This window comes from Sinohyriopsis cumingii, chromosome 1 (genome assembly GCF_028554795.1).
Source record: "Sinohyriopsis cumingii isolate HCF-2022 chromosome 1, ASM2855479v2, whole genome shotgun sequence".
NCBI lineage: Eukaryota > Metazoa > Mollusca > Bivalvia > Unionida > Unionidae > Sinohyriopsis > Sinohyriopsis cumingii.
This window is the reverse complement of record NC_142961.1, coordinates 166917605-166936328: the sequence shown is the minus strand read 5'-3', so window position 1 is coordinate 166936328 and position 18724 is coordinate 166917605. Positions and strand designations below refer to the sequence as shown.

At 36.0% G+C, this 18724-nt stretch overlaps 1 protein-coding gene across 2 annotated transcripts in view; it reads left to right on the top strand.

Moving 5' to 3' along the window:
* Window positions 1-16489, top strand: part of LOC149808329 (acyl-coenzyme A amino acid N-acyltransferase 1-like) — a 38583-nt gene extending 22094 nt beyond the window's left edge. For both annotated transcript variants that reach the window (XM_089975880.1, XM_089975881.1), the window contains exons 7-9: window positions 2176-2263; window positions 5304-5505; window positions 12217-16489. In XM_089975880.1, the coding sequence (XP_089832006.1) occupies window positions 2176-2263; window positions 5304-5505; window positions 12217-12353 (427 nt within the window). In that variant the 3' untranslated portion in view covers window positions 12354-16489. The remainder of the gene's footprint in view (window positions 1-2175; window positions 2264-5303; window positions 5506-12216) is intronic.
* Window positions 16490-18724: the final 2235 nt, after the last annotated feature.

Here is an 18724-nt window from a genome sequence, read left to right as displayed (position 1 = left end):
GAAGAAAATGAGCACATAATAAAATGGTTACTGCATTTGTATGGGAAAATATGAACTCGTTTTGTCAGATGGATATACTGCACTCCCAAGGTTGTGTAATTTCCATCCGAAAAACTTGTTAATATTTTCCCATACAAATGCAGTAACCTATAAATGTTGAAGATCATGTTTGTGCACACTATATATTTATTACCCCTGGTATAGTGGGTGTCTCTGGCATTGTTACGGCAGCTGACTATTAATTTCTTCTCTCTTTTCTGACTTTTTCATTTCAGAATTAACAGTGATGATTATGTTAGCTAATTACAAGATATTCAGCAAGGATTCTCATGACTCATATCTTGCCTGTACCAAGTGTACATCCTCAGTTACTTTGACCATGTGCACCAGTTTGTCATAGAATTTATGATCAACAGTAGTAAAGAATACTTTGATTGTGGGAGAATCTCACAAGTTAGAAGGCCCTCCACTCTGATGGCTAACGCGGGAATGTGACCAGTCTTCAGCTACTGGTGCAGAGTCAATAACACATTCCTTTCAGTGCTTCAATCCCTTAACTGGGCAACATTTTACACTGGCTCTATGAGGAGAAACAGTTGGCCCAAATTACCACCACTCCATGATATTTGACCCATTCTGTCATAATGGCAGCTGCAATTTTGGTTGTGGTAAAGATATGTCATACCTTTTAGCCAATTTTGATCTGAATTGACCAAATTCCCCCAACCTGTTTTCAAAATGGTATCTCTCCTGAAGTGTAACTTGGCTAATTCAGATAAATTTGGGCCTTTAGCATGTATTTTCCTGAAGCTGCTATCCTACAAAGCATTACCTTCAGCATGCAGGGGGAGTGAGTTACATTCTCTTTTCTTTGAACTGAACTATCTTCAGTTCAGATTTTATGGTTTGGTGGTTCTTTTGATGCAACCAGGCTTTGTAATCAAACATAGTTCAGTCAGCAGTCAGAAAGTCATCATACATTTCCTCTCTTCCATAGACATGTCAAGAGCAGAGGCCATGCAAGACCCTGTTTGTACCCTCCAGCACTAATTGAAGTGCACAGAAGCAAGCTGTGGCATACACAAGCTACCAATATTCTTTCTCTCACTAAAAGCTAAGACAAAGGATAGCACCCCTCAAGCAGTATCTTCATGGCTGAAGTGGGTTATATGTTCAGCATACTCTGAGGTCTCAAAAGATCAGAGTTACCCTATGAAGATTTCATCTCCTGAAATTAGAGCAATCTCTGTGAGCCTCACATTCAAATATAATATTTCAATCCAAGACATAACAGAAACTGTTCATTAGCCTACAGAATCAGCCTTCTCCAGTGTTTATCTCAGGGATTTAGTTAACAGAATCAGACTTTGAATCTGGTGGGTCTGGTGCCAGCAGCCCAAATGACCACCAGACCCAACTCAGGTCAATAGAGCCTATTAGCTTAACTTGATTCACAAGTAAAATTTTGTTGGTTAGAAGGTGTCAATAATTATGTATGTGTGTGTGATTTGGTTTTTAACATAGTTTTTTTTAAAAAAATCAGTCATATCACTATAATGTCTGCAGTGTGGCAGTTTATAGTGATGTCTAGCACTGGGGCATCATGCTGCAGATATCTAACATGACGTCCCACCCAGTCATATTATCCTGACACAGGGCCAACCAGTCCTGACACTAACCTCTTAATGCTGAGCACCTAGCAAGGCAGTTGCTAGTACCATTTATGTCTTTGGTCTGACTCGGTGGGGATCAAACCCACAAACTTTTGTCTTTTTAGTAGGGTTGGATTCAGGATATAATGGTTTATATCCCCAGTATTAATGAGAACAGATAAGTATTCTCAGAGAAACATAATTTACTTAAAAATTTGCTACACACACACATATATAGACAAACAAATACTACAAAAAAGGTTGATATTACAACAAAGAAAGAAACTAATGATACTTTACTGTGGCATACAGTGAGGAGGTGTGTGCACTTTGAATATCAGCCTTTTATGTGTTCATGATCTATTTTGCAGACAAAAGCCTTAAAACAATTGGTATCCCAAGAATTTAAAATATTTTAGAGTCAAGCTTTGTGCAAGATGATTAATTTAAAGTGATTTACAGTAAATCTTTGTTAAAAGGTGGTTCATTGTGACCATGTTTTCATTTAATTTGCTCTTTGCAGGTTAGATATTTCCAAGCTTGAAATACATGCTGATGGGTCCATATCTTTTAGAAACTGTTTTCCATACAGAAAGGAGGACTTTATCAAGGTATGTACTCTTGTATATGCTATCAACAAGTAGCAACCCTCCCAAAAGTATGTCAGTTACAATTGTTAGGATTTAACCTATACTGTCTGTCTATTCATCCTTTCATCTTCCTATACTGTCTGTCTATTCATCCAGGTTTACATCCTAATTTTGTATGGCAAAGAGTGTAACTTGGTGACATCTTTTAGTACAACTGTCATGTATCCATACAGCTAAACCCCAGCTATAACATGATGGTCAGGTCCGCATAGTGCCATCATGCTTATAACATGATGGTCAGGTCCGCATAGTGCCATCATGCTGTGTACAACTGTCATGTATCCGTACAGCTAAACCCCAGCTATAACATGATGGTCAGGTCCGCATAGTGCCATCATGCTTATAACATGATGGTCAGGTCCGCATAGTGCCATCATGCTTATAACATGATGGTCAGGTCCGCATAGTGCCATCATGCTGTGGACCATATTGTGCAGCATCCAGCAAGGTCAGTTAACAAAACAAAATATTGATGTTTGTCCAGTCAGTGTTAGCATTACACTGACAATTGCAGGAACCTACAGTGTTAATGGTTCTACTCCAGTCAGTGTTGCATTACACTGACAATTGCAGGAACCTACAATGTTAATGGTTCTACTCCAGTCAATGTTCGCATTACACTGACAATTGCAGGAACCTACAATCTTAATGGTTCTACTCCAGTCAATGTTCTCATTACACTGACAAATGCAGGAACCTACAATGTTAATGGTTCTACTCCAGTCAATGTTCTCATTACACTGACAATTGCAGGAACCTACAATCTTAATGGTTCTACTCCAGTCAATGTTCGCACTACACTGACAATTGCAGGAACCTACAATGTTAATGGTTCTACTCCAGTCAATGTTCGCATTACACTGACAATTGCAGGAACCTACAATGTTAATGGTTCTACTCCAGTCAATGTTCGCACTACACTGACAATTGCAGGAACCTACAATCTTAATGGTTCTACTCCAGTCAATGTTTGCATTACACTGACAATTGCAGGAACCTACAATCTTAATGGTTCTACTCCAGTCAGTGTTGCATTACACTGACAATTGCAGGAACCTACAATGTTAATGGTTCTACTCCAGTCAATGTTCGCATTACACTGACAATTGCAGGAACCTACAATCTTAATGGTTCTACTCCAGTCAATGTTTGCATTACACTGACAATTGCAGGAACCTACAATCTTAATGGTTCTACTCCAGTCAATGTTGCATTACACTGACAATTGCAGGAACCTACAATGTTAATGGTTCTACTCCAGTCAATGTTTTCATTACACTGACAATTGCAGGAACCTACAATGTTAATGGTTCTACTCCAGTCAATGTTTGCATTACACTGACAAGTGCTTATGTACATGGAAGTTATATGATGCTGCTGTCTGTCTAGAAAATAAAAAGTATTAAGATAAAGGATTGTGCAGTGAGTTTGTATGATGTTTGATTAAGCAAGAATTGTTGATCTTTTGTTCTCACTTCAGTAGATCAGTAAATCAATTAATTTGTAAATTCAGATGAGAATCTTTTGTTTGGTGATGAATGCCAGATGACTGAGCAAACATCTGTCGGCTTTTGTTCATACTGTATTGAGCAACAATTGAAAACAAAAAGTAAAGTAGACTTAATGACTTTACTCTTGATGATCTAGTAATAATTTGATGAACAGTTACATTATCAACATTTTTAAGAAGCTGATGTCTTTAAAAAATAGGCAGGAGGCAATGATATTTTTTATCAGAAATACAGCATATCATGCTTAAATTAATAAGTCAAGCTTTGGTTTATTTTGGCACAAAAGCTTTTAACTGCTTCAAGAAATTGGTGAAATTAGTGTAAAATTTTCAGTATTCATGCCATGATTGCATTATATTATAATTTTATTGATTAATTATAGTTTAAGTAATACACAGTGCATCCTTCTCTGGCCCGTTGCTGGGCTACCTTTGTCTACTATGGTTTCTTTGCCCAGACATGATGTCATTGCAGCTAGTATATGTTAATAAGCTAGTAACTAAATTTAGATACATTGCCGTGTTGAACCAGTCAGATGACTGGGTTGGAGCATGTGATCAAACATTGTGTCAGTCATATAGCAACTGGGATGCCTGTAGAGATGCATTCCTTTCAGTGTAGATGCTGCATTTAATCTTTAACATTATTTAGTGTCAAATCGGCTAATGTTTATTAATGTTTATATATATATATATATATATATATATACACACACACACACATGCAGTAAGTATTTTGTTTGCAATAAATTGCCTTTGTACATGTACTTCCCTTGAAAAAGGAGAAAAGAACAGACATCAATAATAAAAAAACTTCCCTTCAGAAAACATTTCCACACAATAACATAACTTTAAGTATCAAGAGCACAATTTGTTCCAAGTTTACTATTTGACAAAAATGTTTACCCTGTTTAACTTACTGTAAGAGTTACTTTCTGTTTTTGTCAAATTAATCAAGTTTGAATGTCCAGCAGTAAATATGGTCATTTTGGACTTTGATATTTAATGTGGGAAACAAATGTCTTTGTTTTGCATACATTTTTTACTCTATGTTATGTCTAGTACAGACAAAAGATGGACTAAATACGATTTGTGTTTGTTGTGTTTGACCTAGAGAGTAACAGAAAATGGCATTCAGCTGATGATGGTACCTCTTGTTTTGCATTTTGACCATTCATCTGATGATGGTGTGTTCTGTTTTGCATTTGACCAGTGATTTAGTTTATAATGGTATACACTGTTTTGTATTGGACCAGTCATTTTGTTTATAATGGTATGTCCTGTTTTGTGTTGGACCATTCATTTAGTTTAAAATGGTATGTCCTGTTTTGTGTTGGATCAGTCATTTAGTTTAAAGTGGTGTATCCTATTTTGTGTTGGACCAGTCATTTTGTTTGTAATGGTATGCACTGTCTTGTATTGGACCAGTCATCCATCTGCTGATGGTAGGCACTATTTTGTATTTGACCATTCTAATGCTAACCATTTCAGGTGTGGGAGTCAGATGCAAAGGTTTTGAATATAATAGGAGATGATGACCAATCGTGTCCACCAGAGTCATTACAGCTACTGCAGGACTGTTATCCACCCCATAAATGCTTCAATGTCCAGCTGAAGATCTACCCAGGGGCAGGCCACCTTATTGAGATCCCCTATGCTCCTCACTTTAGAGTGACCTATCATAAGACTTACAGTAAGTTCAACCTTGTCTCTGATTTATCTTGCAGTATTTGTAATTTCTTGTAGAATAATTCTTCCAGAGGCTTTTCAGGTAACCTTTTTGGACATCTGTCACTTTACTATGTAGACTTGAAGTGATTTTTAGCCATACTTTAGCTGTGATTGATTATCTCCTAATTAATTTACACCTAGCACATATTTTTGTTGTTGCTCAGTGCAAGATTAATTGCATCGAGGAAGGTCAGTTCTTCTTAATGTTTATGTTACAGGTAATACTGACAGTAGTGGAATTTTGATAGTAGATTGATGGAAGTAGTAATTGTACTATGGTGGTAGTACTAGTAGAAATGGTATTTGAAGTAATTTTGGTAATTGCAGTGATACACTTAAATCCTGTTATAGCATAATTTGTTAAAACACAAATTTTGACTTAACACAGTTGTGGCCAGGCTAATGAGTTCCAAAATAAACAAGAGTTTGATTCATTATGTTGGCAAGATGTATATTATTTAGTGTCTTATCACTGCATCGTTCTTCATATGAATAAAGATGTTATAATTTTATGTGGGTCCGGTGTTGTAGACGTGTCCTCACTACATCTTGTAAGAGGGGACTAAGTAGAGGCAGCCTGTTTGCCATGGGTTGCATGCCATATTGGGGGAGGAAAGGATCCTGGTAGTTGAGTAGAGGCTTTCCGATGCAATACACTACTTTGGCCTCTACTTCTCCTTGACAAGTGGTTGGGAGGGCCCGGTCTCAACAAATCGACTGGTCACGCCAAGCCCTAGGAGGTCATTATTTACTCACACTCTCTCTATCTTTTTCCTTGTATCTCTCTTGATACCACCGTTGCCCCTACTATCTACCTCTTTATTTTTCCTTTCTTCTACTCTCAGAAGACTTCCTAGATGGTAGTGGCTTAACGGGTCAATTGGCAGGTGTCTTTACTTACCGAGTACACCATCTAGTATCCCTGACACTTGAAAAGTGTCCCCTTGTTGGACTCTGCAGTGGGTGGGTGAACATGGGTAATGAATATAAAACAAAACATAATGGAAAACAAAAATCAACTGAAACTTATTAAAGCTTTAACAAACTCAGATGATGAACCATGTAGCATGGAATCATTCCCATGCTTCATGGTTATTCAGTCAAAAGATCCAACAAAACCTATTGCTTCACTATCACCAATTATAGTCGAAAAGACTATACTTGGCCTAGTCAGCATGCCAAAAAGTGTGAAGAAACTGAAATAGGGTAGCTTGCTTGTTGAATGTGAGTGCAAGGTACAGACTGAGAATGTCAGGAAAAATCAGACTTTCTATTCCAGTTACTATTTACACTCATTCGACACTCAACTCGTCCAAAGGTGTCATTTGCTGCTGAGACCTTGCAGGCATCAACGACAATGAATTCGTTGAGGGAATGAGGAATCAAGGTGAATTCGTATCAGATGTGGTACACAATTGCAGGACAAGAACACCATCCACTTACCTTTAACACACCAACCCTACCTAAGGTAGTAAAAGTTGGCTTTTTGTAGGTTAAAACTGAAGCATATATTCCAAATCTTCTACATCATTTTAAGTGCCAGAAGTATGGTCACCACGAAGAGAGATGCTCCAGAAGCATTGTGTATTGCCGATGCGGTGAAACCAGTCATCGAGAAGCAGACTGTGGCACTAACCTTCATTACCCAAACTGTGGCAAAGGTCACCATGCTAATTCTAAAGATTGCAAGACCTGGAAACTAGAGAAGGAGATCCAGAGGGTAAAATATACTTCTAACATCCCCTTCCCAGAGGCCAGAAAGATAGTTGAATCTCGAACCTATCTACATGTACCAACCTTCTCAACTGTTTTAAAAACCAGTCCAAAGACAACCAAGGATGGACAACTCAAACTGATCTACCTGATATAACATCAACTACTAACATTCCACACTACAAGGCACAATGAAACACAGTCTCCACACAGACAACTTTCAACAACCCCCCATTACCTAAATCTCCAAGAAAGAAAAATAAGCAACAAACAAACAGGCAGCAAAAGGGGTCTGATGACCCCATTAAGCTACACAGTAGGTTTGGTGATTTTGAGGACATGGAAGCAGAAGAAACTGCTCCATGATTTCAGGGTGGCTCAAAACCTACAACCAAAACATTTAACCCGATACTTCCTCCAGAAAAATAACCACCTGGAGTGCCCTTGCAAAAGGTCTAACCTAGCTACATAATCTCTACTTTAAACTTATAATGAAGAACAAGATCGTACAATGGAACTGTCAAGGACTTAAAACCAATTACATTGATCTTCTTCTGCTCCTAATTGAACATGATGCTGCAGTACTATGCCTGCAGGAAACATTCTTGAAAGATACGGACAACATCACACGTAAAAACTATTCCCTCTTTAACACCTACTCTAAAAATGGTGACACGGCCTTAGGAGGAGTTTCTTTTGTTGTGAACAATAGAGCCCCTCATAGCATCATCCCTTTAAACACAAAGTTTCAAGCCATTGCTGTAAGTGTCACTCTACATCAAGTGATTACCTTTTGCTCTATTTACTTACCACCAAACACCAACCTAGTACCAAACGAATTAGACAATCTTGTTCAACAACTTCCTGCACCATTTGTTTTAATCAGGGATTTTAATGCCCATTACATTTTATGGGAATCAAATCACATACGTGACTGAGGCCACAAAGTAGAAAACTTCATTTTTGACACGATTTGTGTCTATATAATACCAAATCACCGACATATTTACACCCAGGAATGGGTACATATGTGTATCGATTTGACAATTTGTTCCCCATCGCTGCTTTTGGACTATGAATGGAAGGGTGCTGATGACCTTCACAGCAGAGATCACTTTCCAATCTCCCTTGAAAATATTAACTCTACAACTGATGTTGCAATTCCACAATGGAATATAAAGAAGGCCAACTGGGCCACGTTTGAAACACTCTGTAAAACTAAGCTGAATCATGATAAAGGTTTTCAACATTGATGACCCTATTCAGCATTTTACTGCTGTTTTAATTGAGATTGCAGAAGAATCCATTCCCAAATCCTCACCAAACTGTAAAAGAACCCCAAAACCTTGGGTCACTAAGGAATGTAAGGAAGTCATTAGAAAACACCAAGAAGCATTGAAAAAAAGAATTCAAGGTACGAGTGGGCTCCACCCTCTCAGATATGCTTGAGCAAGAGATGGGTGTGCCCCAGGGTAGTATTTTATCTGTGATGCTTTTCAACATCAAAATCAGAAGCATCACCAAGTGTTTGGCTCCTGGTGTGGATTGCTCCTTATATGTTGATGATTTTCTAATTTGTTATCGATCAAAGCACATGTATACAATTGAAAGACAACTACAACAAAATATAAACAAGATTCAGAATTGGGCCAATACTAACAGTTTCAAATTCTTGAAATCCAAAATGGTATGTATGCATTTCTGTCAGTTACGAAGACATCATGATGAACCTAAACTCTCGCTGGATGGAACATCTATTCCAATTGTTGAGGAAACAAAGTTTTTAAGTATTATCTTCGACAGAAAACTTACTTTTATTCCACACCTAAGGAACTTGAAAGCTAAGTGCTTGAAATCTATAGATCTACTTAAAGTAGTAATATACACTGACTGGGGTGCTGATAGAAAAGTCATCTTCAATATATATAGAACATTTATTTGCTCCAATCTGGACTATGGTTGCATTGTTTATGGTTCAGCTAGGAAGTCATACTCAAAGATGCTTGATCCAATTCATCATCAAGGAATAAGACTCACTCTGGGAGCATTTAAGGCATCCCCAGGTGAAAGCCTTATCGCTGAAGTGAATGAATCACCTTTATCACATTGTAGAGAAATGCTTTCTGCACAGTATGCTCTCAAATTAAGAACAAACCCTCTGAACCCTACTTTTTCGGCTGTTTTTCAACCCAAATACAAAACCTTGTATGAAATTAAACCAAATGCCATTCCTTCCTCTGGCATTAGAATATCCAGCCTTGACAGTACCAAAATTGATCTTTCTAAAATTCAGAAAACATTCATTTCTGAAACACCTCCCTGGCTACTTAAACAGCCAAAAGTACTTTTTATGCTTCATGGTGGAAAAAAATCTGAGACAAACCCTTCCATCTTCCAGAACTCTTATCATGAACCCCTAACCAAATTTGAAAACTACAAAATAATTGATACTGATGGATCAAAGGATGAGGAAAAGGTGGCTGCAGCCTTCGTTAGTGGAAAACACAGAACAGAAGTTCTGTTACCAAATGGTACATCAATTTTTTCCACCAATATCAGAGCAATAGACCTTGCTGTGCAATATATAAAAAATAAACATATTTTAAATAGCATCGTCTTCTTCGACTCATTATCATTACTTCAGTCACTACACAATAGAAAACTTGAGAAGCCATTATTAACCAATATTCTCGTCAAACATACTGAGCTGAGTACCTTCCACAATATAGGATACTGTTGGTTACCTAGCCATATTGGGGGGCCCTGAGTGGCCGAGTGGTCTAAAGTGCTCTCCGTTACGGATCACTGCCATCTCACCTCTGTCTGCATGGGTTCGAATCTCGGATTCAGCCAATTTGGGTATGTGAGAAGGCTTGCCATTAGCTTCTCGTGGGTCGGTGGTTCTTTCCGGGGTTTTCCTGGGTTCTTCCTCCACCATTATTACTGGCCGCCATGTATAGCCTATCGTGTGCTGAAAAATGGTGTTAAACCCTACAACAACAACAACAACCTAGCCACATTGGTATTAAAGGTAATGAAAAGGCAGATTGCACTGCTAAAATGGCCCTATCCCTTGAACCATCTGATTTTAAAATACTGTATACTGATTTTAAACCTAGTATCAAAAAAGTCTTTACATCAGAAGTGGCAGGCATTGTGGAATGATGCAGTGAATAATGAACTTCATGTCATCAAACCAACCCTGGGAGAATGAACTCCTTCCTACAGAATCATCCATAGGGAGGAGGTAGTCATTGCAAGAATTTGAATTGGTCATATGCATATAACCCACTCTCACATACTAAAAGGTGAAGACCCACCATAGTGTGTTTCTTGCAATGAACCATCACTGTTAAGCACTTTATGATAGTGTTTTGACCTGCAACCTATGCGCAATCAGTACTACAGTGTGCATGACATGAAGAAGGAACTTTTTGATACAGTGGACGTGACTTTTATTATAGAATTCTTGAAAGAAGTAAACATTTATTGTAAACTGTAACTTTTATGCCATCATCTTGAGCAGTTTTATGTAATGTATATACCGTTTCTTATTTTCAATACCTTTTCATCTGGCATCATTAACATACACCATTTACATTCCCCGATTGATTGGGAAGCTTTTTTTTAATTACCATTACCATCTTGATGTTTTACCTTCAACTCTTTGGTTTTATATTGCTGGTCAATACAAAACCTTTTACCACTTTTCAATAATCCTAGAATAACCTTTTGTATGGTGCCAAATAGCCTAACAGTGCTGGTGTACTGTAAAAAATATAATCAATCAATCATTTGTGTCAGTAGTCAATCACTGCACTTTTATCTTAGACTTTTTTAGAAAGACATCAGCTCTTTAAAACCTTCTAGTTATTAATCTTATTATTACTCTACCATCAATTTAAAAACTGTTAAATCTTTATGTTCATTTTCATTGCATCCAGTGTTGCCATGGTAAACACAAGCCAGCAGATGTTTGCTCAGTCAACTGGAATACACAATCAAGCGCAAAACAATAGAGTAGTCAGAAAAAGTGTTTCTTTCCTAAATTTTTAAATCAGTTAATTTACCTGCATCATTAAGTAACTGCTAATCTGTAAGTCTCATAGCTTAAGACTGTCGAAATTATTGGGCAGAGCTTGATAAAAGCAAAAAGAATGAAGCCACCTTTATATGCATGTGACTTAGTTGCTTTGCCAGATAATCATCATGCTATCAGTTGACCAGTTAATCATATTATCTGTTTAACACACGCACACACACACAACTAATTGCTCCAAATATGCAGTCACTGTATGCTCACAATTTGTTGTTTAATATGCATTGATTTAAGATGGTAGCTGTGTCATTGCAGCACAAGCTTGGAAACTATCCTTATATTGCAGCCACCTGTAGGTAGAGTCTAAGATAGGTGCGTGCATAATTTTGTTTACGTAACAGACTTGTCACACAATTGCACGACATGTTATAAAGCATGATAGAACTCTGTGGACCCTGATCATCATGGTATTATAGGGGTTCACTGTAGTAGTAATAGTGGTTGTAGAAGTAGTAGTCATTTTAGTAGAGTGAAATGTGTCTCAGCTGACCTATCTTTAACCTGGCTTTCTATAAAAACAGGCCAGATATTTATGTCATATTGAGACTGTTCTAATGGTAGCATATATACTGACAGATCAGGGTCTGTGTTGTTCATTCCACTTATTAGTCCTAACAAACTACATTGACCCAGATCTGCCAGACATTATGTGATGGCAGATCTGGGTTTACGCAGTTTGCAGTTGGACTAAACTTGAAAGCAAGTATATAGAGTACCTCTTTATACTGATAACTTCTATAAAATGGCCAGAATTTTGGTCCCAATAGTGACCAGATTAGGAAGGTTTTACTGTAGTAATAATAATAACAGTCATTATTATTATTATTATTATTATTATTATTATTATTATTATTATTTCAGGTCAATATTTCCTTTGGGGAGGCAAGCCTAAACCACATGCAGATGCACAAGAAGATGCATGGAAGAGTATTCTGGATCATTTTAGGACACAGCTTTCTTCCTCATTTTATAAGGAAAATTTACATAGCAACTTGTGATAGTGAACTGCTTTAGAGGTAGAAAGAAAGGAGCAAGATCAGAACAAGAGAAAATGACTGGGTAGATTGATTTCTTTCATCTGTGATAAAATACTGTCAATAAAATCAGATAAAACGTAAATACCTGTTCCTTTACAGGAACTTCATGTATCACAGAAGGTGTTTATCCATGTATTTGTTTTTTATTTATATAAAGGAGTAATGCAGCATTACTCCAAGCACTGGCCTAAGGAGAATTACTCTTAAGACTATATACTTATATATATATTATTATACGAGGATGTATATTAAAATCACTATGTTTGACAAATCTAGGGACATCGGTTACTACAAATATTACTACAGATATTGACACCCCAGCACTAAACTAGCAATTTCAGTAATTCGCTCCATACTGGGTTTCTGCTTGGTATTGAACCTAGGACCTCTTTATGCAAGATAAGACAACTATTGCCTGCCTACACGTTACAGAGCCCATACTACCACGGCCAATTGGTTTGTCCTTGTTTGATTTGGGTCCAGGTTTCACGTTAGCTTTAGTGGCATTAGTCGGAGAACAAGACTAACTTTGAAGTAGTACCTCTGACACTTTAAACTGCACATATTTTTCCATGCGAAGTGTCATCATGATCAAATTGTTGATCATAATAAAAAAAATTTTAAATGGTGTCAGCTACCGATACGTATTAAAAACAAAAAAATAAAAAAAAATAAGCCTCTTAAAAAAGTTTTAATTAATCAGTACAGAAGAATAAAAAGGAATATTCAGATTGTTCTAAATATAAAGCAAGAAAGGACACAATTACATTTATTGGACATCATGTGTTAATATGAGTATGTCACATGACAGGAACTATGATTGCTGTCATGTGAAATGAAGGAAAAAATTCCAAGAATTACGTTAAGTTGAGAGATAGCAACAAGCCATTGAGCTGCATATGGTTAGAAACTGAAGGTGTATGTGTACTTTACAAACTTTTAAGATGAACATAATGCCTACCATCGATGTTTCAGTTTGGAACACAAGGGCTCATATAGTTGCTTACAATATAACTATCAGTCATACATGTGTATTTATTATATTAGTACATGTATGACAGGTAAATTGTAAGCAATGATACAAGTCCCTGTGGTTTGGAATACTGAGCTTTTGAAATACACATTTTCCAACTTGACAATATCAGTACATGATATTTTGTTACACCTATGGAAAACTGGTCATATGTACAGGAAAAAAAATCTGCTTCCTTACTGAGACAATCTTGTTAGGGTTGGCAGGTCTGGCTTTGTACCAGATTACATTAGACAATAACATTTATAGGCTACTGTGAAACACAAAAGTGTGGACTTGATTCTTAATGTTTATTTGTTAGATGTGTGGAATTAGCATATCTCGGGATATTGTGAATTGGATCATTCAGGGCTGCTGTTTTATACCATTTAGTGACTTTTAATAGAATTAATGAATTTCTGATATAAATGGATTTTAAATGTTAAGCATTATGGATTTCTATTGATTTTATGACACAAAGATGGACAAAATATTCCACATGATAATACAGTTGTATTTTACGCTGGTATTGTCTTCATTTTTCCTATCTATTCATCCAGTTTGTTGTTTTGGCTCTAATGTATGTTATTGCACAAACAAAATTCACCATTTTTCATTGGTAGAGCCACAAAGTCACTTTAATTTTAAAAGAATAGGAGCTCATGTTAACCTTCAACAGAACAATTTTTGCATTTGTAGCTCAACTGCACAAAAGGGTTGGAGGTTTATTTTATTTGTCAGACAACATAACTTTCATTGGTATTATCTTTGTTTGCAGCCAAAATATACATCTTTTATGTTAATATCACTTTCTTGGCACTTGTGCTTAAAACATATTGTATATATACATTGTGTGGAGCACTACACTAACTTAAAATTCTAATGTAAGCCACATTCACCTACTTTTCAATTCAGTAATTGCCAGTATTTCTTTTTTGTTTAGGATGGTTTGTCAGACACTGTTGTTAGAGTCATGAAACTTGATATGTGTGTGTATTTATGAGGAATTCTATATCACCATATGTTGAAAAAAGAGCTTAACTTAACCACCTGGATTATTATCATTAGCTGTCATTATTGAACATAGCTGTCATTATTGAACATCATTGACATTGACAAATTGGTTCTTGACATTGACAAATATAGTTTTTTACATTGACAGATATGGTTCCAGGACCGTTCATACTTAAATTATTCATCCAAGACTATTTGTACCTTCAATATTTGTGTCCAAGGAATTCAGATTTTTATTAATTACGGTGCTGTCTTAGAGCATGTCAGTCATATAAATGCTACCTCAGTGTATGTTAGTCTTATAAATGCTACCTCAGTGTAAGTCTTATAAATGCTACCTAACAGTGTATGTCATTCTTATAAATGCTACCTAACAGTGTATATCAGTCTTATAAATGCTGCCTAACAGTGTATTATATGTCAGTTTTAAAAATGGTACCTTACAGTGTATTGTATGTGAGTCTTAAAAATGTTTACTCACAGTGTATGTTAATCTTATAAATCCTGCCTCACAGATAGTTCACTGCTATAAGCAGCACATTTGGAAACAATGGCATGTCATAATTTGCATCTGTCATACATGAATGCATGCATATATATATATATATATATATATATATATATATATATATATATATATATATATATGCACACACACATTCACCTCATGTGGCTGCACGTTAGTCGAGCCTGAGACTCGAACCCATGCAAACAGAGGTGAGATGGCAGTGATCTGTAACAGTGAGTATTTTAGACCACTTGTCCACTTTGCTACTTCTACATGCTTGAAACTTAAGGTTGCTGTGATTTACGTTTTATGCTTTAGTAACACAAGCTAATTATTTGTATTAATGATTACAATGATTTATCCATGCTTGAACACTATGTTTATTCAATATAAAAATTTCCATATTATTGGCTATTTATTGTATATTAAGATATGTTGCCGTGAGCAGGATCACTGTGCATTGTACATGTGAATGAACATTGAAATTAGGCAAATGGAAAGCTTGCTGTATACTTTTGATGTCAGGTCTTATGAGGAGTAGTTTCCTAATTAGGTAATTATTGCTGCATAAAGTATTTTCTCTGCGTTGTCGCTCCAAGGTTACTTAAAACCTGTCATTTTCACCCAGTAATGTTTGGTTTCCAGGTGTGGACATTGATAATAACTTTTCAAGCAGATTTTAAGACCATTGTCTTGACAAAATTGATATAAAGAGAAAGTTATTCAGTTTCTTACAAACTTATTATATCTACATTTATAAGATAGATAAGAATGTTCTGTTGTACTCATTTATATCCTTTATGCCCCATCTCATTAGGTTGTTAGGTATGTAGATAGATGGGTGGGTGGGTGGGTTGGTGGTTTCACAATTTGTCAGCACACTTCTCGTTTTATAGTGCTAATTAGAAGTTAAAATATCAAATGTTTAAAGGATTAAAAGTTCAGATGTAAAGATCACAGAAAAATATCTTTAGTTGAAAAGTGCCAAGATTACTGGAGTCTAGTGAAAGGAGTGTTGAGCTTTGGTACTTTTGATTGTTACATTTCTTGTTTCTTTCATGGTTGCCATATAGATTTGGGTTTTTGTTGGTTTTAACTACTTTTAAAACAATATTTGGCTATAGAATGCCAGGGAAATGGGAGCTATGTATCTTTAAGACATTATTTGGCTATAGCATGCCAGGGAAATGGGAGCTATGTGCCTTTAAGACATTATTTGGCTATAGCATGCCAGGGAAATGGGAGCTATGTGCCTTTAAGACATTATTTGGCTATAGCATGCCAGGGAAATGGGAGCTATGTACCTTTAAGATGTTAATTGGCTATAGCATGCCAGGGAAATGGGAGCTATGTACCTTTAAGATATTATTTGGCTATAGCATGCCAGGGAAATGGGAGCTATGTGCCTTTCCCAAGTTTTAGAAATAAGAAATAATAAATGACATATTTCAAGTATGTAATTATTATTGTATTCATTTATTTAAATCTATGAATTTTAAATTTGTCATGATATTAATTCTATTTTGTATGCAGTTCATGATCAAATAAACTTTTATTCCTGTATCTCTTTTTCATTTTTCTACACAGGTACAGTTGGGTTTACACTGTAATACTAGCATCTGAAAATGCTAATGACATAGGTGCATTTTCAGTAAACTTGAAATAGTAATGAATATTTTTATTGTTTGTATTAAAACATATATTGTATCAAAATCTATGTGATATATTTGCTACATGATTTATATATGGCATTGTTGTTTTATTTATTTAGTTTTAGTTCTTTGTAATAAAAAGTTTGTGGTGCACTGCCATGTCTAAATTAGTAAGACTGCTTATATCAGTATTTATAAAGAATGAAGCATTCAGTATACCAATGCTTCTATATCTATGCTAGTGGTGAAGAATGAATTCAGAATGATACTTACCCTATACAAGTTGCTTGAGTCTTTGGCAGTCAACAATAATTTTTGTTTTCCTTTTTATTCTCTATGGTGAGAATGCATCTGAGATAGCTGTGGCAGACATATGCACCTATTTATATCAGATTAGACAAATAAAAATTTGACAACACCCACTCACCTTTTACAAATTAACACAAGCTAACTCAAGTGGTTTGAAATCTGCCCCCCTCCCAATTCCATGCTAATCAATTTGTCCTATAAGCATGTTCAGCTACTTATAACAAACATCAACATAAGGGAGACATTCCAGACTTGCTCATGTATGATTTAAATACTTTACTGATCAATTAATAACCATTTTGACTTGAATGTTGCTTTGTATATTTTCTGCTTGGTTTGAATTTGGGGCTATACTTTCAGTGTGTCACTCAGTAAAATATGTTACATTCAGTTCTGATTGGGGGTAATTGCTGTTGTAGTGTATTCACTGCATGATACACTGAAGGCATTGCATCAAAACTCAATACAAATAAATACAAAGTAACAAAAAAAAATCACAATGATCTATCAAGTACATGGGAAATGTCTCCTTTTACATTGATATATGTAATCAGCAACCGACCATGCAGATGGGATAGAAAAAACAATTAGCACACAGAGTTGGCAAGGGGACAAAATAGAAACTACAAGAGTTATTGTCAGCTTGTTAATTTGATGGGGGGGAGTGAGTATTGCCAATAATTTCTTTGTTTACTGACAGTTCCAGTAGCTGCAGCAGTTGTTTTGCATCTGCACTGTGTACGATGTGATAGATTTGGTTGTTATTCATCAACACTTTTATACTCAGTGTGTACAGTGTGATAGATTTGGTTGTTATTCATCTCCACTCCCATACTCAGTGTGTACAGTGTGATAGATCTGGTTGTTATTCGTCTCCACTTCCATACTCAGTGTGTACAGTGTGATAGATTTGGTTGTTATTCATCTCCATTCCCATGCTCAGTGTGTACAGTGTGATAGATTTGGTTGTTATTCGTCTCCACTCCCATACTCAGTGTGTGTACAGTGTGATAGATTTGGTTGTTATTCATCTCCACTCCCATACTCAGTGAGTACAATGTGATCGATTTTTTTTGTTATTCATCTCCACTCCCATACTCAGATTTTCATTGCATGAGGAAAATGCAGTCTATATTGTTTTGAAGATAACACCATCATGCCTTCCCAATTTAACTGAATACATAAAATGTTTTTAAAGCATTCATGCAGTCCAAAAGAAAGGGTGTGTTGACCAAGAGAAGTCATACATCTGATGGAGCAGCCTGAAATGGACTAAAAGATAGTTGTGAAGTGATCTTGTATATGATTTGCTGATGTTGCTACTCTGGAGGCCATATTTCTTATATCTTAAGATCTCAGATGAGTTCAATAATGAGCATGATTCATGTATAATAATGATATGATCTTCCTTCAGATTGGTTGAACTTGTTGCACCACTTGATGTCATATTTCTGAAAAAAAATTGATAAAACTTTGAATATATGCTTACATTATCAAGGTTTCAGTTGAGTTCATTAGTAACTGAGACACATGCATATTAATAAGATCATTTCTATCAGACTGGTTGAGCTTGTTAGTACCCTATATGCCTTATTTCTGGACTAATTTTGATCAAACTTGGAGTGTGTACATATATAAAGATGTTTGAAAGTTTGACATTTAGTAAGATGTGCATAATTATGAAGTAATACTTCGTTTGACTGGTTTTTGTTACCACTTTGGAGGACATATTTCTGATACCATTTTGATCAAATATAGGCTTATATCAACAAGATCTCATGTTAAGCAAACCATCCATGCATGTTAACAAGGAGATCATGAATCAGATTGACTGGGC